Source organism: Typopeltis vanoorti, chromosome 19, assembly GCF_054136105.1.
Source record: "Typopeltis vanoorti isolate ZY-2024b chromosome 19, IOZ_Tvanoo_1.0, whole genome shotgun sequence".
NCBI classification, from domain to species: Eukaryota; Metazoa; Arthropoda; class Arachnida; order Uropygi; family Thelyphonidae; genus Typopeltis; species Typopeltis vanoorti.
In genome coordinates, this window is record NC_143567.1 from 72605646 (window position 1) to 72626749 (window position 21104).

Below are 21104 nucleotides of genomic sequence, written 5' to 3' on the forward strand. Positions count from 1 at the left end.
TGGCATTTGAACTATGCTGATATAGTTTTTTTTATTTGGAATGCAGTGAATATACGTATACAGTTTATGAGCTGCTTTGTATGCAGTCTGTAGAAACCACAAGAATAGTTTCTTAAACTGAAGCTCTTTTATTATGGCATTGTACCTGTGGGCTTTGGCCAGGACTTTATATAGTTTGTTGCAGTTAGTGAGTTTGTTATGGTGGTATTGTTTGCTAGAGAAATTGAGATGAAAATCACATTAAAAAAATAATAATAGCTGGATGTTTATTTGAAAAAGCCAGCAAAAACTGGGATCTACAGCATGAACAGTTATGAAGTAAGCAAATAAAAGATTGTAAATATTTCATTTATTAGTCTACTTGAAGAAGACTAAACTATTATTTAGTTAAATATACAGCAACTTAGGATATCTGGCCAATTTACAGCTCATACTACCAAACTAGTCACCTCAGAACTAGACCCTCAATGGATGAGTTAGGACAGTGGTTCTTAACCGGTGTTCCCTGGAAGGTGAATAGGTGTTTCGAGAGAAGTTCTGGAATTTGTCATTTTAAAATTAATTTGTCAGCACAAATCAATTTAATGATGGTTTAATTGATGTTTAATTATTAATCAATAATTATCAATTATTGATTAATAATAAAAAATCAGTTAAATTACCAATTAATTATTAATTTATACATTACAAAATAACCAAGGTGTTCCGTCAAAATTTCAGGATTTGTGAAGTGTTCTGTAGTCGAAAAAAGTTTGAGAAACACTGGGTTAGCAGATAATACCCTAGCTAACATCAAGTGACTAGTTGGCAGAGATAACTGGTTTGTAGTACAAGTCAAGAAATGATTGGCCAAATATCATATGAGTTACTATAATTGTACAAAAAAGTACATTGTTGCAAAGATTCAGTCAAACATTAATTTCAAAACACCTTTGCTTTTCATTTTAGCAAGTTGCCAGTTTGAGAATTCCAGTCCTCAGATTGAGATCTCTACTTCATATCATGGTCCAAGTCCAGAATGTGATCCATGGATTGCATCTTCAGAATCCTGTTCAACAAGATCCATCAAACCTCCAATAAGCTCTTGCACCTCTCTTGTAAGGCCAACAGCTTCAGTATCATTCAATATTGGTCATATTTCTAATATCCCATCTCCAGTGCAGTGGACCCAAATGCCTGATACACCACAGTCAGCACCTACTGCTAATTACACCACAGAAAAAGCAATTAGTGGATTCTATTCTCACTCTCAGACTCTTTCAGGCCATCTAGGCTGTGCTCAAATGTCACCAGTACAAACACCAATATCCACCAACTCCTCAGAAATAATTGTTCCTTATACACTAGACAATGATTCTAGACAAGGACTACATCATTGGAGTCCCCTATCCTGAGAACCCACTAACATGGAGATGTCAAACTAGGTTTAGATGGTAGACGATGCTAGGGGATTGGAGGAAAGGAAACTTCAGTCTATCTGTTATGGTTTCACTGACTTCTAACACAAGAGGATTAGCAAAAATCAAACTGTTCCAATACAAATCATAAAACTGTAGTCTGAAACTCCCCCCCCCCCCCCCCCAACTTGAATTTTTTTTTTTTTTAGGTAGTTTTAGCTTATAGCATTTAAACAGGCTTACTGCTTGAATTGAATGAATGCTATATTGTAAAGTGTATATATTTCCAAAAGCAAAAGTTTATCAGTGCAATAGTGATGACTTTTATTATGTATCAATCGTTTTCAGTATTTTCTTTGTTATTTCAATGTATCAAACAGTATGGTTAATAATGTTTTGTTTCCAAAGTAACTGTTGTTCAATAAAATGTTTTCCAAATGCTGTTAATCTTCTTTATTACTATAATTTATTACTGTACATCTTATAACAATGATACTCAAGCTTACTAATATGTAAAGATTATAATTATTTAGGAACCTCATGACTCATTGCAGAAAGCCTCATTTCATGGTGTCTGCCAATGTCTATCATATTATTATTTTTTTTTTATGTTGAGTCCATACACAGGTTGGTTGGTCAACCTATAGTACATTAGTACCATGTATGGGTAATGGGTTGGGAAAGGAGGAATTTGTTTACATTTGATTTGAATGACTTTAAACACAGCAGGTGGGAGGCTGTTCCACAGTGCAGCAGTTGCAGGGATGAAGGAAGAGGAAAAGAAACTTGTTCTGTTTGTTTCTAGGCATACTATGTAGGGATGTTGTGCAGCAGTTGCACGTGTTCCAGTGACCTTTGTACTGAGTGGAGGAATTATTGACGTTATTTCGGATGAGCATTTCCCATGGAAATATTTGTAGAATATACATACTGCAGAGACCATACGTCTGTGTGAAAATGGAGGGAGAGAGTTGGTAAGGAATGGATCATTGATAAGTCTAATTGCTCTCCTCTGTATTGAGTCGAGCATTTTGAGAGAGCTTTTAGGAGGCCCCCATCCTATATGTAGGAGCAGTATTCAATAGCTGAGCAGATTTGTGATTTGTATAATGTTAGTAGCTGTTCGGGGGTGAAGTAATGTCTTGAGCGAAAGAGAAATCCTAATTTTTTTGAGGCTGAGGATGCAATGGTTGTGATATGTTTATGCCAGGAGGGGTTTGATGTGAGGGTGATTCCAAGAAGCGAGATCTCAGACTGGAAATTTGGGTATCATCAAAAAGAATACTGGGGAAAAATGGTTCTTTTTTATGGGAAATAGTACAGAACTGGGTTTTATTGGCATTGAATTTTATGAGGTTATCCGAACCCTATTGTAGGTTGGCTTGGAGATTGAAATTGAGGGTGGTGGTTGATGTTCTGTAGGTTGAGGTGAGTTGTGAAGCATAAGACTTATCAAATGCAAGCGAGGAGTGTAGTGCGCTGTCGCCTGCAAAACTGTGTATTGAGTTGGAGGTCAATTGCAGTAGGTCATTGATATATAGCAGGAAGAGAGTTGGTGAGAGAACAGCACCTTGTGGGACCCCAGCATTAATTGAGTGGCAAGAGGATAGGGAGCCATCCACCATCACACACAGTGTGCGTCCAGACAGAAAGCTGGCAATCCAACTACAGAAGTCCTAGGTGAAACGGAATGATGGTAGTTTGCCTATTGGCCTTTGTGCCAGACCTGGTCAAAGGCTTTGGAGATATCTAGTGCAACCACTTGATCAGCAGTGGCAGAATCCATACTAGCGGTCATTTATTTGGTGAGTGTCTTCAAGATAGTGTAAGAGTTTGGAATTGATGATTTTTTCCATTACTTTTGACAGGACTGAGGTAAGCGAGAGAGGGCAGTAATTGGATGACAGTGACTGTCACCCTTCTTGAGAATGAGCTGAATATAGGCCAATTTCCAGTTTGTGGGATAGATTCCAGTGGAATAAGAGAGTATATATAGGTGACATAGGATAGGGGTTAGTTCTGAAGCACTAACTTTCAGAACAATTGGGGGAATGCCACCGGGGCCAGGAGACTCTTTTGTGTCAAATTTGGACAGTATTTTTCTGAACTCATCATGCAAGGGGCATTGTACGTTGGATGTCTGGAATGGTTGGGGGACATTTACCATCGTCAATTATGCATGCATTTGAAGCAAAGTATGAAGCCAGAAGATTTGCTTTTTCTGTGTGTGATGATGCAGTAGAGACATCTGGGTATGAAAGAAGTGGGAATAGTGTTGGACAGAAGTTACGGCCAATTGCTTTGGCGAGAGAACAAAAAGTTCTGCTGCTGTTTGGACAGGCTGCTAGTTTCCTGCTTTTTGCGCTTTCAAACTCTGTTTTGGAAGCGTTGATTGTTTTTTTGCAGGCTTCGGTGTAAGCTTTTGAAGGAGGATGAGGTTCTGGATTTCAGCCAGTTGTGATGGTGTTTCATCTCTACAGCCTTGGCACATCTTTTGGAGAACCAGGGTTTCGTTAGGGGATAGCAGTTCAGAGTGCTGTGCGGAATGTGTGTATTCATGCCGGTGAGGATTACTTTGGTAATAAGCTCAGTGCATATGTTTGGGTTGGAAGGCCGGAAGCAATAGTCCAACCATGGGAATGTGGCATAGAAGCTGCAGAGGCTATCCCACTTGGCACTGTTATAGTACCAAACTACTCTTGTATGGGGGTGTCTGTGTAAACATTATTGCATGTGGGAGGAGATGAGCACTAGGTTGTGAATTGCCTGGGGTTGGGGCCTCACTACTTTCATTGTGTGTTTGGAGGGGGTCATTGGTGAGGAAGAGATCTAGGGTGTTTGGGTTATCTGGTATTCTGGTTGGCATTTGGACAAGTTGTGTAAGGTCGTTAGTGATGGCAAATGTTTCAGTCTCTGCCTGCAAGATCTGTATAACTGGAGGAGGAAAGCCAGCTAGTGTTTGTTCTGGACGTTAAAATCTCCTACGAGGATGATTTCGCTGTTGGGAAAGTGGGATTGGAGAAAGTCGATTTTTAGGGAGAGGAAATTAAAGAGCTCAGGTTGGTTGTGTTGGGGGAGCGATAGAGACAGCAGATGAATTGGACTGAGTGGGGAAGGGATATTTTCAAACAAAGAAGGTCAAAGTTGGGCAATTCTAGGTTGGGTGTTCTCTGGCAAGGTATGTCAGAGCAGATGTATGCACAGACACCACCCTTAGGACGAAAATTGTTAAAGAGCGAGTAGTTTGGAAGGTTGAGATAAGTGGTGCTGGGGGAGGTGAGATTTGAGTTTCTGCCAGGAAGAGGAGGTGGGGTTTGGTAGACTGTAGGTGGTAGTGGACACTATTCAGGTTGGAGTTTAGGCCATAGATGTTGGTGAAGTGGATGTGTAGGGTTTTGTGAGTCATACGTTGGACCGCATGGGTCTTGCACATTTCCTATGCAGTGCCTGCATGCTGGTCTCCATGGTAGCTGCTAGTGGCACCATTCCTAAAACTAATTTACTGGCCTATGCTCTCACCACTCTTCTTAGGCAGTGCATTTCATGCACCTACCTGTTCCATTTAAAAAAAACAACAAAAAAAACTGTTACCTACTCTCTTGTTCACCACATATTTACACAGTTCTGATGTAAATTTGATCTATGACACCTTATGGGATGAAAGAAATGATAGCTAAACAACTCTTCCAATGATCAGATGTTTCATTTGAGGATATTTTCTATATATTTTACTTAGTTTTGTATACATACTGTCCAACGACGGATGCAAGACCCCTCAACATTTCTTCGCATGGCAAATTCATTATGATAGGGTAATCAGTGCATTTCGTGGGATGAGTGTTTAATAATATACGTTGGAAAATTAGCTTTTCTTTTATGAAAATTCTAGTTTTTAAAGTAGTAACTATTTTGCTTGTACAACAGTTGGGAAATTTTACCTATAAAGCATGTGATTTTGCATGTTGGTGATGAATTCGTACATCACCTTATTCCTTTCTCCCCTTCAACATAATTGACTCTTGGCAATGTGCCAGCCAAGGTTCTTGCATCTGTGGTTAGACAATAGGATTAAATAGTGAACAGATTATATTCATTGATTATACTTTTATATATATATATAATCAGATACCGATATGCTTTCAGCAAACTTTTAATTTTATTCATCAGTTTGCTGGTTGATGAGCAAAATTAAAACAAAAATTAAAATAATATTGACATCTGAAAAGGGGATTACAAAAACAAGATATATTAATTAAATTATGGTTAGTATATGTAGACAGCTATAGAATTTATTCATTCCTATATATTTCTTCTAGTTGACAACTTCCTAAGTATTTCATAATTCAAATACAGTACAGGGTTACATATACTATGTGACTCACGTCAGTTTTGAATGTTGCGAACAAATATTTTCTTCTCTCCCTGATGTCCTAGTAAGAAATATACAGTTCTGTAATTTTCTGTATGTGCTACTTATTTATTTTTAATGATGTTGTCTAAACATGTAATTTAAAACATCTAGTTAAGAAATAGGAAAGAAATAGTTAAGAATAAAACCCCAATCAGGTGAAAATGTGAAATGAAAGTTCAAAGCAAAAATATAAAAAATTAAAATTAAAACCAAAAAGAGGAAATAAAATGGAGATCCTTAACTTTGTATAGTGTGAAGACATAACTCCCATTTTCAGAATGCAAAAAAAGAAAAAGGAGAACAAAGTAAAATATGATGCAATGTTCTTAAGATTTTATATATTATTATTATTATTATTACTACGGGCTACTCCAGGGAGTCTTAGACTCATCGAGGGAGGCCCTAAACATCATGTTCACACAACTGTTCAACATTCTCACAGTATCTATCATACCTTGCCTTGAACTCGCTCACTGTCATGGCACCCACAACAGACTCTGGCAGCTTATTCCACTCATTTACCACTCTAAAAGTAAAGAACCCAGCTCTAACACCCCTGCTAACCATGCTCTTGCCCAGCTTCCATGGGTATCCCCTAGTTCTCCCACCACCAGTCCTGATCTCAAAAATATCCTCTGAATTAATCCTATAGAATCCTTTTAGCAATTTGAATGTCTCAATCATATCTCCCCTTTTCCGCCTATCAACTAGTTTCTGCAACCCACAAATCTTCAACCTGTTCTCATATGGTTCATTCCATAGACCTGCTATCATCTTAGTCACTCGCCTCTGGATCCTCTCCACCTCCTCCCCATCAAGAAGGAACCGAGGTGACCAAATCTGGGCACAGTAGTCGAGATGAGGTCTTATCAGGGCTCGGTACAGAGGTACAATAACTTGCTTGTCTCTGCTCGTCAAGGTATTTTTCAACAACCAAGTGAGTTGATGAGCTGATTTAGCTACTTTCGCAATGTGCCCCCTAAACTTCATCTCCCTATCCACCAACACTCCCAAGTCCCTGGCCTCATCAATCTCTTGGAGTACAGTTCCACCAATGTGGTATACTGCTGCTAATCTTTTCACTCCGAAATGCATAACCTTACATTTTGTTACATTAAATTGACATCCATTCTCCTTAGTCCAGAACTCCAATCGATCTAAGTCATCTTGCAAGACTTTGACATCTTCTGCATTCACTATTGCCCTACCCAACTTTGCATCATCAGCGAACAAATGAACTGTCCCACTTAGACCCTTCCCTATATCGTTAATGAACAGATTAAACAGCAGTGGTCCAAGAACAGAACCCTGTGGCATACCACTAGTCACAGGCCGTCTTTTGGACTCTACTCCTGAATAAACTACTCTTTGATATCTCTCCATCAACCACCCAGCTATCCATCTCACTAACCCTATGTCCATTCCCATATGTTGTAGTTTACGGATTAGAATTCCATGTGGTATCCTGTCAAACGCCTTTGCCAGGTCCAGCAGTATCACTGTAAACCCATTTCCCTTATCCAGTTCAGCCGTCACCTTGTTATAAAACTTGAGCAAGTTACTGAGGCATGATCTACCCTTCACAAAGCCATGCTGTCCTCTGTACAGTATCTCATTTTCATCAATCCATTTCTGTATTTTTCCCTTGACTACTTTCTCCAAGACCTTGACAACGACTCCTGATATGCTGATCGGTCGGTAATTTGCAACCATAGTCTTGGATCCTCCTTTATGCAGTGAAACTATTTTCCCCTCTTTCCACGGCTTCGGGACTAAGATTTCGGAACAAGACCCGAGACTCAGATTAAACATGGTCAAGGGCACTGATAATTCCTTAGCCGCTTAGCCGCTTCATGCAAGACCCGTGCCGGTATACCATTCAATCCCACAGATGTATTCACATTAAGGTTCTGTAATAGACTATTCACCTCCACTTCATTCATCACAATTCCCGTATAAACTAATGGTTCCTTCATTGTTTCAACGTCACCACTTGGATGATATAATTTTGCAAAGTGCGCGCTCAGTAACTCCACTATATCGACTGGTTCAGTGAACTCTTTACCATCGTCATATCTTAAAATCATTTTGCCATGTACAGTTTTTTTCTTGCTTGCAGCATATTGAAAGAACTGTTTGGGATTCTCTTTTGCTTGCATAGCTAGTTTCCTTTCATAATCGGCTTTTGCTGTTTTTACCACACTCGTTACCCTTCTGGAATGCACTTTATACCGTTCGTGTGCCTGCAGGTCACCCCTTTCTTTAAATTCCCTCCATAGTTGTTTCTTTTTTTGCAGCTCAAGCTTAATGGTGTTATTCATCCATTTAACCCCTACTTGTTTCACTATTCGGACCTTAGGTATACAATCAGCCATAACCTCCTGTAAATGCTCTTTGACCACTTCCCATGCTCTATCGACGTCCAGCCCTTGCAGTTGTACATGCCATGGCACTGATCCAAGCAATCTCCTAAGCTTGTCATACTTGCCAGCACGGTAATTCCACATATACCCTGTCTTGATCACAAATTGCACACCTTTAGCCACCTCCCAGGTCAAGACCTTATGATCACCCTCACCAATAGGTGGCAACATGGTCATATTCATTACAGTCAAATTTTGAGATGCAATTACCAGGTCAAGCACTCTCACACCCCTAGTATTTTCAATTACATGCTGTTTCAGATAGTTATCCCTTAATAATTGAATAAAATCCATTTCCTTCCTCACATGTGTCCTCTCCTCCTTCCAATCAATGTTACCATAGTTGAAATCCCCCATAATAATTACCCTCCTTCCACTCATTTCATCACCTGGTCTATAGCAGCACCCAACTGTATATTGTATTCTGCCAGTGTCAATCTCACCAAATAGCCTCAAATGAGCTCCTTGGCTGCAGTTCATCAGCTATCATCAATAACACCCCTCCCCCAATTTTATTCTCTCTGTTATAGTATGTTTTATTCCTCCTAAACATACTATAACCTACACATTCTATCCCACATATTATCCATCACACATTCAACTGATTTTCTGGTTGGTTAAGTATTCTGTGATATTTTATTTTATCTAAATTCTAAATTGTGAAAAATATCAAACTGTACATAATTGTTTTATTGTTATACACTCCAGCATCTTTGTAATATATATATATTTTTGAAAATATGAAACAATTTGTACATTTGCTAGTTTGATCAGTAATTCCATGGATAGATCAGATATTTCAGCTGCTATGTTTTATTTTATTTTATTTTTTTTTTGTTTACACTTTAAAGTTATTAGGTACAAAGACTCTGCAGTCTCCATGCTCTTTTATTACAATACTGGAATATTGTGAGCAGGGACGAATGCTGGTCTTGAAATTCATGCTTGCTCTTATCATTCAGGGAGTGAGAGGTGCGATTGAAGTCTGATTAGCAGAATAATGAATTAGACCATTTAAAACTATATATTTAGAAATTTATGTACATTTAATCATATAAATACAACATTTATTTTACAAATGATATTCTATCTTTTTCAATTTAGCTACTTGAATACAAATTCTACCCTACGGTTCTTCTTTATGAACTGGTCAATAACATTGTCATAAAAAGTTGGTTGTAACTTAATTTTCCCAGAACAGCAATCAAGCAATAACATAATTCTAATATATATATATATATATGCACACACACACACATATATATATATAGGCTTGTGTAGCTCAGTGGAAGTGGCACTTACATCCTCTGTACTAGGCCATACGAAGATTTAAAGTCTAGTTGCCGACTGGAGGAATTATTTCTAATTCCTTTCTTCAACCGGTTTCCGAGTTAGTCGATCTCTGACAAGGGCAAGCTGGCTTTTCCACCCAGAAACTCAAGAAAATTGACTGTAGAACCCACACTGTTTTCAGACAGTAAAACATAGTGTAAGGATTAGGGACCACAAGATGGTGGCACTCATCTGCATCTCTTCACCAGCGCAGTGTGATAGTCTTAGGCCAGCTATCTCTGATTGGCTGCCAGTGCAAATGAACCCCCCCCCACCCATTCTCCAAAAGTTAGATAGGGCTGAATCAACCGCGACTACTCCCTATAGAGGAATAAAAGGCATTAGCTGTTTTTCTTAGTTGATTAGTTAGTACTTTTTAAATCTGCTAATCATTCTTATCTCCCATAAAGGAGATAGATGTAGATCATCAGATCTGTTTAAGTTAGGACAATAGAGCAATGTTTCACACATTTCTTTATATATGTTCTATAAGGAAATGACTTCTATGAAATGCTAAACAAGTCCAGACTGTTCAGGTTCATAATATTCAATATAAGACTTATTTTCTTCAATACAAATAAAAACAGATCTTCCAGTTTGTCCAAAATGAGATAAGCTGCAAGAACAAGGAATCTGGCAGACACTCGGAAAACTAAGAGGCAGAAGCGAGAAAGGTGGAGATTTTTCTGATTAGGTGAAAGGCAACAAAAATGTTCAGTGGTTTAAAATGTCCACTATGCATTCAGAAATGCAAGTTATTTCTTCTAGTTTAAAAGAGGCTGAGATTCCATAACTAAATGCTTTTTTGATGAAGGAATCATTAAAACCATTCGATAAGATGGTGGATTTAATATGTTGTAATTCTTTTTTGTCAAAGTTCTTCAGAAGAACATTAAAAATGAGCATGATGTAATAAGGTCTTAATAGTTCCAGCTTTTGACTAGGATGGTGGTGAGAATCAGCATTCAACACTATTGCCATAACAATAATGGTAAGAGTATTGACACCAAGGCAGGTGTCAATGCTCTTACCACTGAACTCACTTGTGTCTCACTTTGTTTTTATCTAATGGCTACAATCACCTAGGAATAGATAAAATACTAAATGCTCCATGGAAATTCTCTTCATTGCTAACACACAAAATAACAATAAAACTGCTACCATCCCATACATAAGAAATACATTCAGCACCATCATTGTGGCAAGTCGGGACTAGCAGACCATGCCTTGAAGCCTTCACACAGGATCAAACAGAAAAAAATACAAGTGCTATGTAGAAGTAATTAGTCAGATTGTTTTTGGAATCAGCAGCAGCAGCTTTAAAGCATTTCCCAAACCCCAACAAGTATCAATTTTACCAATGGGAGATGGTCATTTTAAGATTGAATTAATACTTGTTTTTTCTCTCTCTTTATCTAACAAAAAATGGTGTCAGTTAGGACTTTAGTTTCTTGTGTTGTCCATTGCAATTTTTTAAACTTGTCCCACTTTTAACTAGATTGTTGCTGTTCATGTGACAAACTAGTTTTTGTGCTCTGAAGATGTTGGATATAACCAGCAAATAAGTAAAATAAATATTAATTATTTTCTTATTATTCTTGTATTGTGAATTAATACCATTAAATAAATTAATATGAACTGCCTTTCTACAGTACAGCAGCACCCAGGGCTGGATTAACCATTAAGTAAAATAAGCACATGCTTAGGGCATCATGGAAAGAGCAGCACCACAGAATTTCTGCTTTAGTTAGATGACGAATTTAATTTAAATTAACTTTTAATTAGTTTTTCATTGTTTTTATCTTTTCTTACTGTTGCCTACTTTGTTTCAATAAATAATAACGTGTAGAAGGCGTAATAAAACTCTAACCACGTGCATGACGATTTGTTTACACCGTATTATCGCTCACGATGCTTTCTGGCACTACCATTGCGTCAAAATGAGGTAATTTTTTATCATCATCATCATCATCATCATCAAATTCCTGCCATGTACCCTCAAGGGGTGTACAGGATATGACAGTACTACATGAAAAAATTACATCATTACTAACTTCCTATCTACAATTTTCCTCCAAATCAGTCTGTTACTTGTCAAGACTCCAACATTATCAGATCTTATATTTCTATCGTCTAAGGCAATTTGTACCGTATCAATCCACCTATATCTTGGTCTTCCTCTGGGTCGTTTTCCTGCCAACCTGGCAGAGAACACTTGTTTTGCTAATCTTTCATCTCCCATTCTATTTAAGTGACCATACCATCTGAGATTAGCTCTGCTAACGCATTCCTGGATGCTGACAATGTCAAGTTCTTTCCTAATATCCTCATTTTTAATATGATATTGCCATTGATGCCATCTGTTCACGCCTCTAATCTTTCTCAGGACTCTCATATCTGCGGTCTCTAGTCTTTGGTCATGTGTTTTACTTCTGACCCAGCTCTCAGATCCATAAGTTAAAATTGGTTTGAACACAGTCTTGTATACAGCTAATTTAGTGTTCCGACTAATTTCTTTCTTATTCCATATGAATTTATTCAATTGACTTCCCACGATACCAGCTTTGCTGATTCTGTTGTCTATTTCTATATTTAGTTTACCATCTTCAGTAAAAATTGTGCCTAAGTAGCTGAAATGTTTTACTTGTTCCACAGGTTCTCCATTCACAACACAGTTGACATTTTCAATGATTCTGCCTATTTTCATTGTCTTTGTCTTTTTATTGCTGACCTTCATATCATATCTATTACAACAGCTATTCAATTTAGTCAGAGAATCTTGCAGACTTGTAGTGGATTTATTTAGAAGTATAACATCATCTGCATAAAGCAAAGAGCTGACATTAACATCTCCAATTTTGATATCAGGTTTAATACCACATTCCTTCATAATGTGATCCATATATATAATGAATAACAGAGGGGATAATGTACATCCTTGTCTCACACCAGATTTAACATTAAACCATCTTCCTGTACTTCCTTCAATTCTAACTGCTGACTCACAACTCAAATAAAGACTAAGTATTGCTTGATATAATGCCCCATTCACACCATATACCTGCAGCGTATTGAATAGCTTCTCTCTTGGCACCTTGTCATATGCCTTTTCCAAATCGACAAAACTTAAATACAGATCTTTGTTATATTCCCATGCTTTCTCGACTATTTGTCGTAAAGTGAAGATCTGATCCTGACAGCCTCTATTTGGCCTGAATCCAGCTTGTTCTTCACCAAGCTTTTCTTCCACAATTCTTCTCAACCGTTTCTCAAGTATACTTGCATAGATCTTGCCAGGAACACTCAGTAAGGAAATACCTCTGTAATTCTCACATTCAGTTTTATTTCCCTTTTTATATATGGGTACTATGAGAGCTCTACTCCAATCATCGGGAATTCGTCCCTCTGTCCAGGCTTTCTGAACCATGCAGTGCAGCCACTGTAAGACTCTTATACCACCATACTTCAGCATTTCTGGTCGAATATCATCTACTCCTGCTGCCTTTCCACATTTCAAGCCTTTGATGGCTTTTTCTACTTCAAGTATGGATATGTATTCCTGACTGCATGCCTGGTCAGTGTTTTTTATCACTGTGCTGTCATCACTGCTTGTTTCATTTAGCAGTTTTTCAAAGTAATTACTCCATACTTCAAGGATATCTTTTTCTCCTGTTTTCATTTCACCTTTATCATCTCTAATTCCTTTTACTGTTGCCTACTTTGTTTCCACTCTTTCCTCCATTCCTAAGCTTCTTCAACAACCTCCAGAATATTTTGCCACCTTCTTGATATTTATTTTCTATATTCTTGCCAAAGTCCTCCCATGACTTTTGTTTAGCTAGTTTTACACACTGTTTAGCTTTCTTATATTTGTCTCTGTATTCTGTAAGAGTAAAAGCTGACTTATTTGCCAGGAACTTTTGATATGCTTTCTTCTTTTCCTTCACTGCCTCTTTAACTTCCTGTGTCCACCAGAGAGTTCTGATTTTTTTATCCTTGCACACAACCTCACCACATGCCTCTCTGGCAGAATCAATCAATGTTTCCTTCAGAGTTTGCCACTGAATCTCCAAGGTTTGATTCCTGTTCTCAAACTCTTTCATTTTCTTTTCAATAATATTTCTGTATTTTAGTCTACAGTTAACATCTGAGAGCTGCTCAACTTTTATTCGCTTTAAAACTTTCTTACATGTTATTCTTTTCAATATGAAATTCAATTTTATCCTGCTCAAGACTAAATAGTGATCACTTCCAATTTCAAATCCTCTGTACACTCTGGTGTCCTGCACCAGGGAGAAAACATCACTATCAACAATAACATAGTCAATGAGACTTTTCTTATTCCTAGCCTCTTCTCTCCATGTGAATTTGTGCACATTTTTATGTTGGAACATGGTGTTAGTAATAACCAGTCCATGTCCTGAGCAGAAATCCAACAGATATTTGCCATTATTATTAGCTTTGCTCTTTTCTCCAAATTTTCCCAAAATATTTTTGTATGTCTCACAATCATTTCCTACTTTACTATTTAGATCCCCAACAAGGACCAACTTTTCCTTTTTCATTGTGTCAGTTGCTTTTTCTAAAGCCTCAAAAAATTCCTCCACTTCTACCTTAGTAGAACCTTCTGTGGGACCATAGGCACAAATAAGTCTCATTGTCCAGTTCCCCATTCTCATATTTGCCCACATTACTCTACTTGAGACTGACTGCCATTCAAGAAGATTAGCCTCGTATTTTGTGTTGAATACTATGGCTACTCCTTCTTTTCCTTGATTGTTATTGCCTGAATATAACATTTTGTATTTATTGCTCAGAAAGATCTCACCAGTTTTGGTCTTTTTTGTTTCAGTCACCCCTATTATATCGATCTGGTACTTATCTAATTCCTCAGCTAGCTCCATTTCTTTGTCATTCAGGCTTCTTACGTTGATAGTACCGACCTTTAACTCTGGTGATGTTGAGTTGGGGTTTGTTTTCAGATTTGTTCCAGTAGCTGACTTTTCGCTGTTCGCCCTGGTTCCCTGGCGAAAACAACGGGGGCCTTGTTTAACCGGGCGACGCCCCAGCCGGCATGAAATTTTGTCATGTTGTACCATCATTTTTTATTTTGGTTTAACCAATAAGAATACAATTTGGTCGGCTAAATCCCAAATTGCCAGCCCATCCTCGTTCGTTCAGTATCAAAGTAGATACCCAACAGGGTGCACCACGAGAAGGTGAGGATTGGACATTAGGTTAGAAGCCCTGGTCGGTTCTCCGCATTCCTTTAAAGGCTATGTGGAGGTCTCCTCTCAGTTATACAGCTTTGACCCTTAAGTTTTGACCCTTTGACCCTTTATAATTAACGTAACCATTTTATTTTCCTGTCTGTTTTAGGTCTTGTTTTAATAAATTATAAAATGTCTTATAAAAGGCTCCAGAAGCAAATATAAAACAAATCACGTGGTTAACTCAGAAACTGTCGCAGAAGTGCGACTCCGGTAAAATAAGAGTTAAAGCACGAAAGCACAAGATTCAGCTGTAAGCTGAAAATTAAATTGTTCGTATGATTTTGCCTGTGATATATGTAACTGTGTTGATTGCCACCTAATATTCAACAAAATAATCTTTTTATTTCTGTATTTAACAGATCCCAAGAACCAAGATGAAACATGTTCAGTTAAGTGGTGCACAAAAGCGAAAACTATCAAAAAAGAAACAAGAGGAGACTTTGGAATTAGATTCCAAGACTGCAAAGCTGACTGATTTCTTCACATAAGTTCCACAACATTATATACCAATTCCTGATCAGAGCCAATCTCCGTCATCAGAAGTGGACACAAATACCACTTTGATCACTTCAAAATCAAAATATGATGTTGGAATCAAGGTGTCACAAGCAGGTTCATCTAGCACGTCTCACTACTGACCTCATTTTGTCTGTAAATTCTCTTGATATCTCTACTGCAAATGTTGATGCAAGTTGCTTTACAAAACATTCTGAGGTTGAAATAATTGCTGAAAATGAAAGTTTAGTGCGTGACGGTGGTGAAATGATTCAGTCTGTAAAAGATCCAGGGTTGTGGCTTGATTTCTCTGCTGATGATGTGGCTTATTGGACTGCTTGTGGACTAGTGACTATCAACACCACAATGGGCCATTTGACAAGTCTTAATGGCATTTCACTAGTATGATACTGTTCGCAGAAACTTTTTGTTGGGACAAAAACCAATAGTGAGGAATACAAGAGAGAGTGGTTATTGTTTTCACCATCAACGGGATCAGTTTATTGTTTTGTTTGTAAACTGTTTGCTCCTAAAAATTTCTCACATTTTGTTACAAGAGAAGGGTTCAGTGACTGGCGAAATACTATTGTAATTGATCAACATGAAAAAATCACTACTCACTGAGACTCTATGCTAACATACTTAACTCAGAGACAAGGTGCAGGGTTGGGACAACAGTAGGAAAAACAAATTCAGGAAGAGTCTGATTACTGGGAACATGTCCTGAGGCATGTCATAGCTGTTATTCGTACGTTCGCTGAACGTGGTTGGCTTTTCGAGGAACAGAAGAAAGATTTGGATCATTGCAAAATGGGAACTTTTAAGGGCTGTTTAAGCTCATAAGTCAGTTTGATCCATTTTTAGCAGGTCACATTGCAAAATATGGAAATTGTGGCAAAGGAAATCCTTATCTGTCCAAAGCCACATGTGAGGAACTCATTCAACTGATGGCTCAAAAGGTCCACGTGCTTATTGTTGTTGAAGTAAAATCTTCTGGTATTTTAGTTTGTCAGTTGATTCACACCAGATCTGTCACATATCAACCAGTTAAGTGTTATACTTCATCAAGTTCCTGACATGTACCCTAAGGGGTGTACAGGATATGATAGTACTATATGAAAACTTTAAATCATTACTAACTTCCTATCTACAATTTTCCTCCAAATCAGTCTATTACTTGTCAAGACTCCAATATTATCATTATCAGATCTTATATTTCTATCGTCTAAGGCACATTGTACCATATCAATCCACATATATATCTTGGTCTTCCTCTGGGTCGTTTTCCTGCCAACCTGGCAGAGAACACTTGTTTTGGTAATCTTTCCTCGCCCATTCTGTTTAAGTGACCATACCACCTGAGATTAGCTCTGCTAACGCATTCCTGGATGCCAACAATATCAAGTTCTTTCCTAATATCCTCATTTTTAATATGATATTGCCATTGATGCCATCTGTTCACACCTCTAATCTTTCTCAGGACTCTCATATCTGTGGTCTCTAGTCTTTGGTCAAGTGTTTTACTTCTGACCCAGCTCTCAGATCCATAAGTTAAAACTGGTTTGAACACCTTATATACAGCTAATTTAGTGTTTTCCGGCTAATTTCTCTCTTATTCCATATGAATTTATTCAATTGACTTCCTAGCATACCAGCTTCGTTGATTCTGTTGTCTATTTCCATATTTAATTTACCATCTTCACTAAAAATCGTGCCTAAGTAGCTGAAATGGTTTACTTGTTTCACAGGTTCCCCGTTCACAACACAGTTGACATTTTCAACAATTCTACCTATTTTCATTGTCTTTGTCTTTTTAACGCTGACCTTCATTTCATACCATATCTATTACAACAGTTATTCAATTTAGTCAGGGAATCTTGCAAACTTGAAGCGGATTTATTCAGAAGTATAACATCGTCCGCATAAAGCAAAGAGCTGACATTAACATCTCCAATTCTGATATCATGTTTAATACCACTTTCCTTCATAATGTGATCAATATAGATATAGATAATGAATAACAGAGGGGATAATGTACATCCTTGTCTCACACCAGACTTAACATTAAACCATCTTCCTGTACATCCTTCAATTCTAACTGCCGACTTACAACTCAAATACAGACTAAGTATTGCTTGATATAATGCCCCATTTACACCATATAACTGTAGCATATTGAATAGCTCCTCTCTTGGCACCTTGTCATATGCCTTTTCCAGATCGACAAAACTTAAATACAGATCTTTGTTATATTCCCATCTGAATGCCAGAGATAAATTTCGTATCACCACCTTTTACACAATTGTTGACAAACTTGAAACTGAGATGAGAAGAAGAGGAGAGATATACAAAGAAATAGCAGAGATTTTCTTTTCTAAGTGATGTGCCACATAATGCTACTTCAGTGACTTCATCATCTACCGAAATTGTCAGGTATTCTCAGTGTTGTCAAAAGCTGATTGATGCTTACCCAGAGGACTTGAACACTAATTTTTCAGCTGAGCTTCAGCAGTTTCACTCATATGTGCGCCATAAGTTCAGTGCAACAAAAAATGTAAAAACAAGATTCAGTCATGCTGAACTTTATAAAATAATTGTAGACAATATTGAGTGTGCCTTTCCAAATATAGACATTGCCTTTCGTATATTTTTAACATTAATGGTCACAAATTGCTCAGCTGAGCATTCATTTTCTCAGTTGAAGTATATTAAAAATCCCATCAGAACAACTATGCAACAAGGCAGGTTGAATGCCTTATCTCTACTAAGTATAGAAGCAGATGTGTTACGTAAGATTAATTTTGAGGATCTGATCAAAGACTTTGGAATTAAAAAAAGTAGGAGAAAACTTTTCAAATCTAAATAAAGTTGAAGTATACAAAAATAAACATTTATTTTTATGGTTTATTATTGTTTATATTTTGAATTACATATATATGGGGCGCCAAAATCTTTCAAGTGTGCTTAGGGCCTCTATGGGTCTTAATCTGGCTGTGGCAACACCTATTGACATTTATTCTATTGTATATTGATATCTATATCCATAGATACATCTGCTACTATCAATTGGAAAAACATCATTCTTAAAATTGCAACTGGTAACAATTCTGGGAGAAAAAAAAAAAAATTCAAATATAAATAAGTTCATTTTTATTTTATTTTCTCCCAGTAAGATGCATAAAATATTGTCATTCAAGGCTGGTAGGATGCAATTTTTTTTAGGTTTGTATTAATATTAATTTATACTTTAATCTTCACCATCTTGTTAATTGGGAGCCTCCATAGCTCAGTCAGTATAGATGAAGCTCTATGGTCGAAAACACCTGGGTTCAATTCCTGTCAGTGACGTGAGGAACCTTTATCTGGTCTCTTTTGACTAAAGGCAAATTAACTTAACTAGTCTCATGTGGAGGTGGAGAGTTTTTCCCTCCTGGTAACTTGGGTTTTTCATCCCTCAAAACAGGCAAACCAATCCTGTAAACACACACACACACACAAACACAACTACAGTCAAAAATATACAACGGCAAGGAAGGCAACATGAAACCACCTGGCTCATAATCATTTCCCTAGTATGGTAGCATATAGCTATAATAGGATAGGATAGATCCTGTTAATTACCCTGGATCTTTTCTTAAAAAGTTTCCCTTTTAAATACACTGTAGATGTCAGTTCTTCTTTTGACTAAGATCACAATCTCATTCAAATTTCCTTTATTATTGAACATCCTTTGCAAGCCATACTCAATCTCTTGTCATTACAACAGTGCCAAATTGGATGATCTTGTGACTTCTTATTCCTCTTTTAGGTGTTCTTATTAATTAGCTGTTCTCCTGATTCAAATATCTGCTCAAACCAAATAACTCCTCAAAGCCATTCAAGAAAAAAAGTTATTATATCAGAAGCACTTTAATACTAAAACTCCAGCTACACTCACTCAGCCCATAGGCTGAATGCTGCATACAGCAGCTTGCAACAGCTACAAAAACCAAACCTGACTGAAAGATTCAAATGGAGAAAAACTTACCTCCTGTTCCAGGTAGTCAAGACTTTTGGTCTCTCTCACTCATGTTACTATGTACGATATTTGTGATGTTACGATAACACAAAGAAACGATTAACCTACTAGCATCATTCATTCTGGCACTGATGATCGAAGCAAAGTATCTCCTACATCACTAAGAACTGCCCATTGTATTCCTCTCCAAGTTTTTCATCATAAAGAAATCAGAAGAATCTTAAATAGCTTAAACAACAAACCTGATCATGGTGCTATTGTGCTAAAAACTTCTGCTTCTAGAAATAACATCTATCCCACCACTGTATATTCCCATTCCTATCTTTGCTGCTTGACTAGCAGCTATCTTACAGCATGGAAACAAGCCTATTAAAAATTAATAAATAAAATTCAGTCAACAAGCTAGCATCCAGTAGTTCTAATTAAATTCTCTCAAAAATTCATGGGAAGGTTATCAATTTCTTGACCACTTGGAAACCCACCAGCAATGTGGATTTCACCACTCTCAATCCATAGCCAATACTACCAATCTTTAAGTATGGTTTAAAAACAAAAGTAAAAAATATTTTAATAAAATTAAACTTAACATGGAAAATTCAAATACAACAGACACCACATGAAATAAAATTAAATAATGCTTATTTCATCATGTGTAGTTATAGGTTGTGAACTATGTAAACTATTAGGATCCTATTTAAAAAAATAGTCCCATTGCAACACATGGCTTTCAAGTTTTGCAGCCTTTCATAAGTGGATTTGACAAAAAAAAAACATAATTAAGGTTATTATCAATAGCTTCCTGTTTATTTGTTAGTTGTTAGATATCTAATTGGTAGTGTCAGATCTTACATTTCATTCTTCTTGCACTATTAACTGCATTGTTTTACTTAGTAGGCTTTTTTCCTCTGGGTCTTTTCCCAGCTGTCCTAGCAACAAATTCCTGTTTCAATAGCAGGATGAGCAGCTCAGCCTATCCTATCTTTCTCATCCGTCTAGGATGGATTGAGTTCCTTCCTAATGAGGGATTACTGGCATATTAATGCAGCCGGATCGCCACTCCTCTGCTGCATCCCTTAAAGGCGATATTCATGACTGTATCCATGTGTGTTCACAGGGCTGGTTTGCCTGATTGCAGGATGAAAAACCCCAGATAAACTGGGGGGGGGGGACCTTGCTGTCCACGCTCAAGACCAGCTAACTTGGCTATGGCTGAGGAAGATCCTTAAGCTCCTCACGTCATGGATGGGAATCGAACTTAGGACACTCCTTCCCCAGGCATATGGTTGTGAAGTGAATAGTCACTAGGCTAACCGTGCGGACAGTCTGCTCATAAATGTGTAATTATGGCAAGTTCTTTTGTAACATCTTCATTTCTAACATGATTCTGTCCTTGATGCTACATGTTCATTCCCCTAATCTTCTCAAATCTCATGTTGTTTCTAGTGGACTCTTATCTGGAATCATTTAAGGGTCAAAGCTAGTTAATTTTAACTACCTCTGACCTAGTTAAAATAACCCAGGTGCATCCTACCAAACTGGGAGGAGGCACCCACTCCATTGGGTTAGTTCTTCTAACTCAATGTCTAATCTTCACCTTTCTTTTTTTTTTTTTTGTGGTGTATTCATCATTTAGCATCAACCTAGATACAAATGAATGATGACAGGCTGGCAATTAGCCAACCAAACCATATTCTGTACTGACTTATACCACAGATAAACAGAAATAAACTTGTTGTTTCAGCCAGTATTATTTAT

The 21104-nt window shown here is 37.4% G+C and overlaps 1 protein-coding gene across 1 annotated transcript in view; it reads left to right on the forward strand.

Annotated features, from left to right (window-relative positions):
- LOC150096243 (T-box transcription factor T-A-like) overlaps positions 1–1690 on the forward strand; it is a 58226-nt gene extending 56536 nt beyond the window's left edge. The window contains exon 7 of the mRNA XM_090409012.1: positions 949–1690. Coding sequence (XP_090265138.1) covers positions 949–1394 — 446 coding nt within the window. The 3' untranslated portion in view covers positions 1395–1690. The remainder of the gene's footprint in view (positions 1–948) is intronic.
- Positions 1691–21104: the final 19414 nt, after the last annotated feature.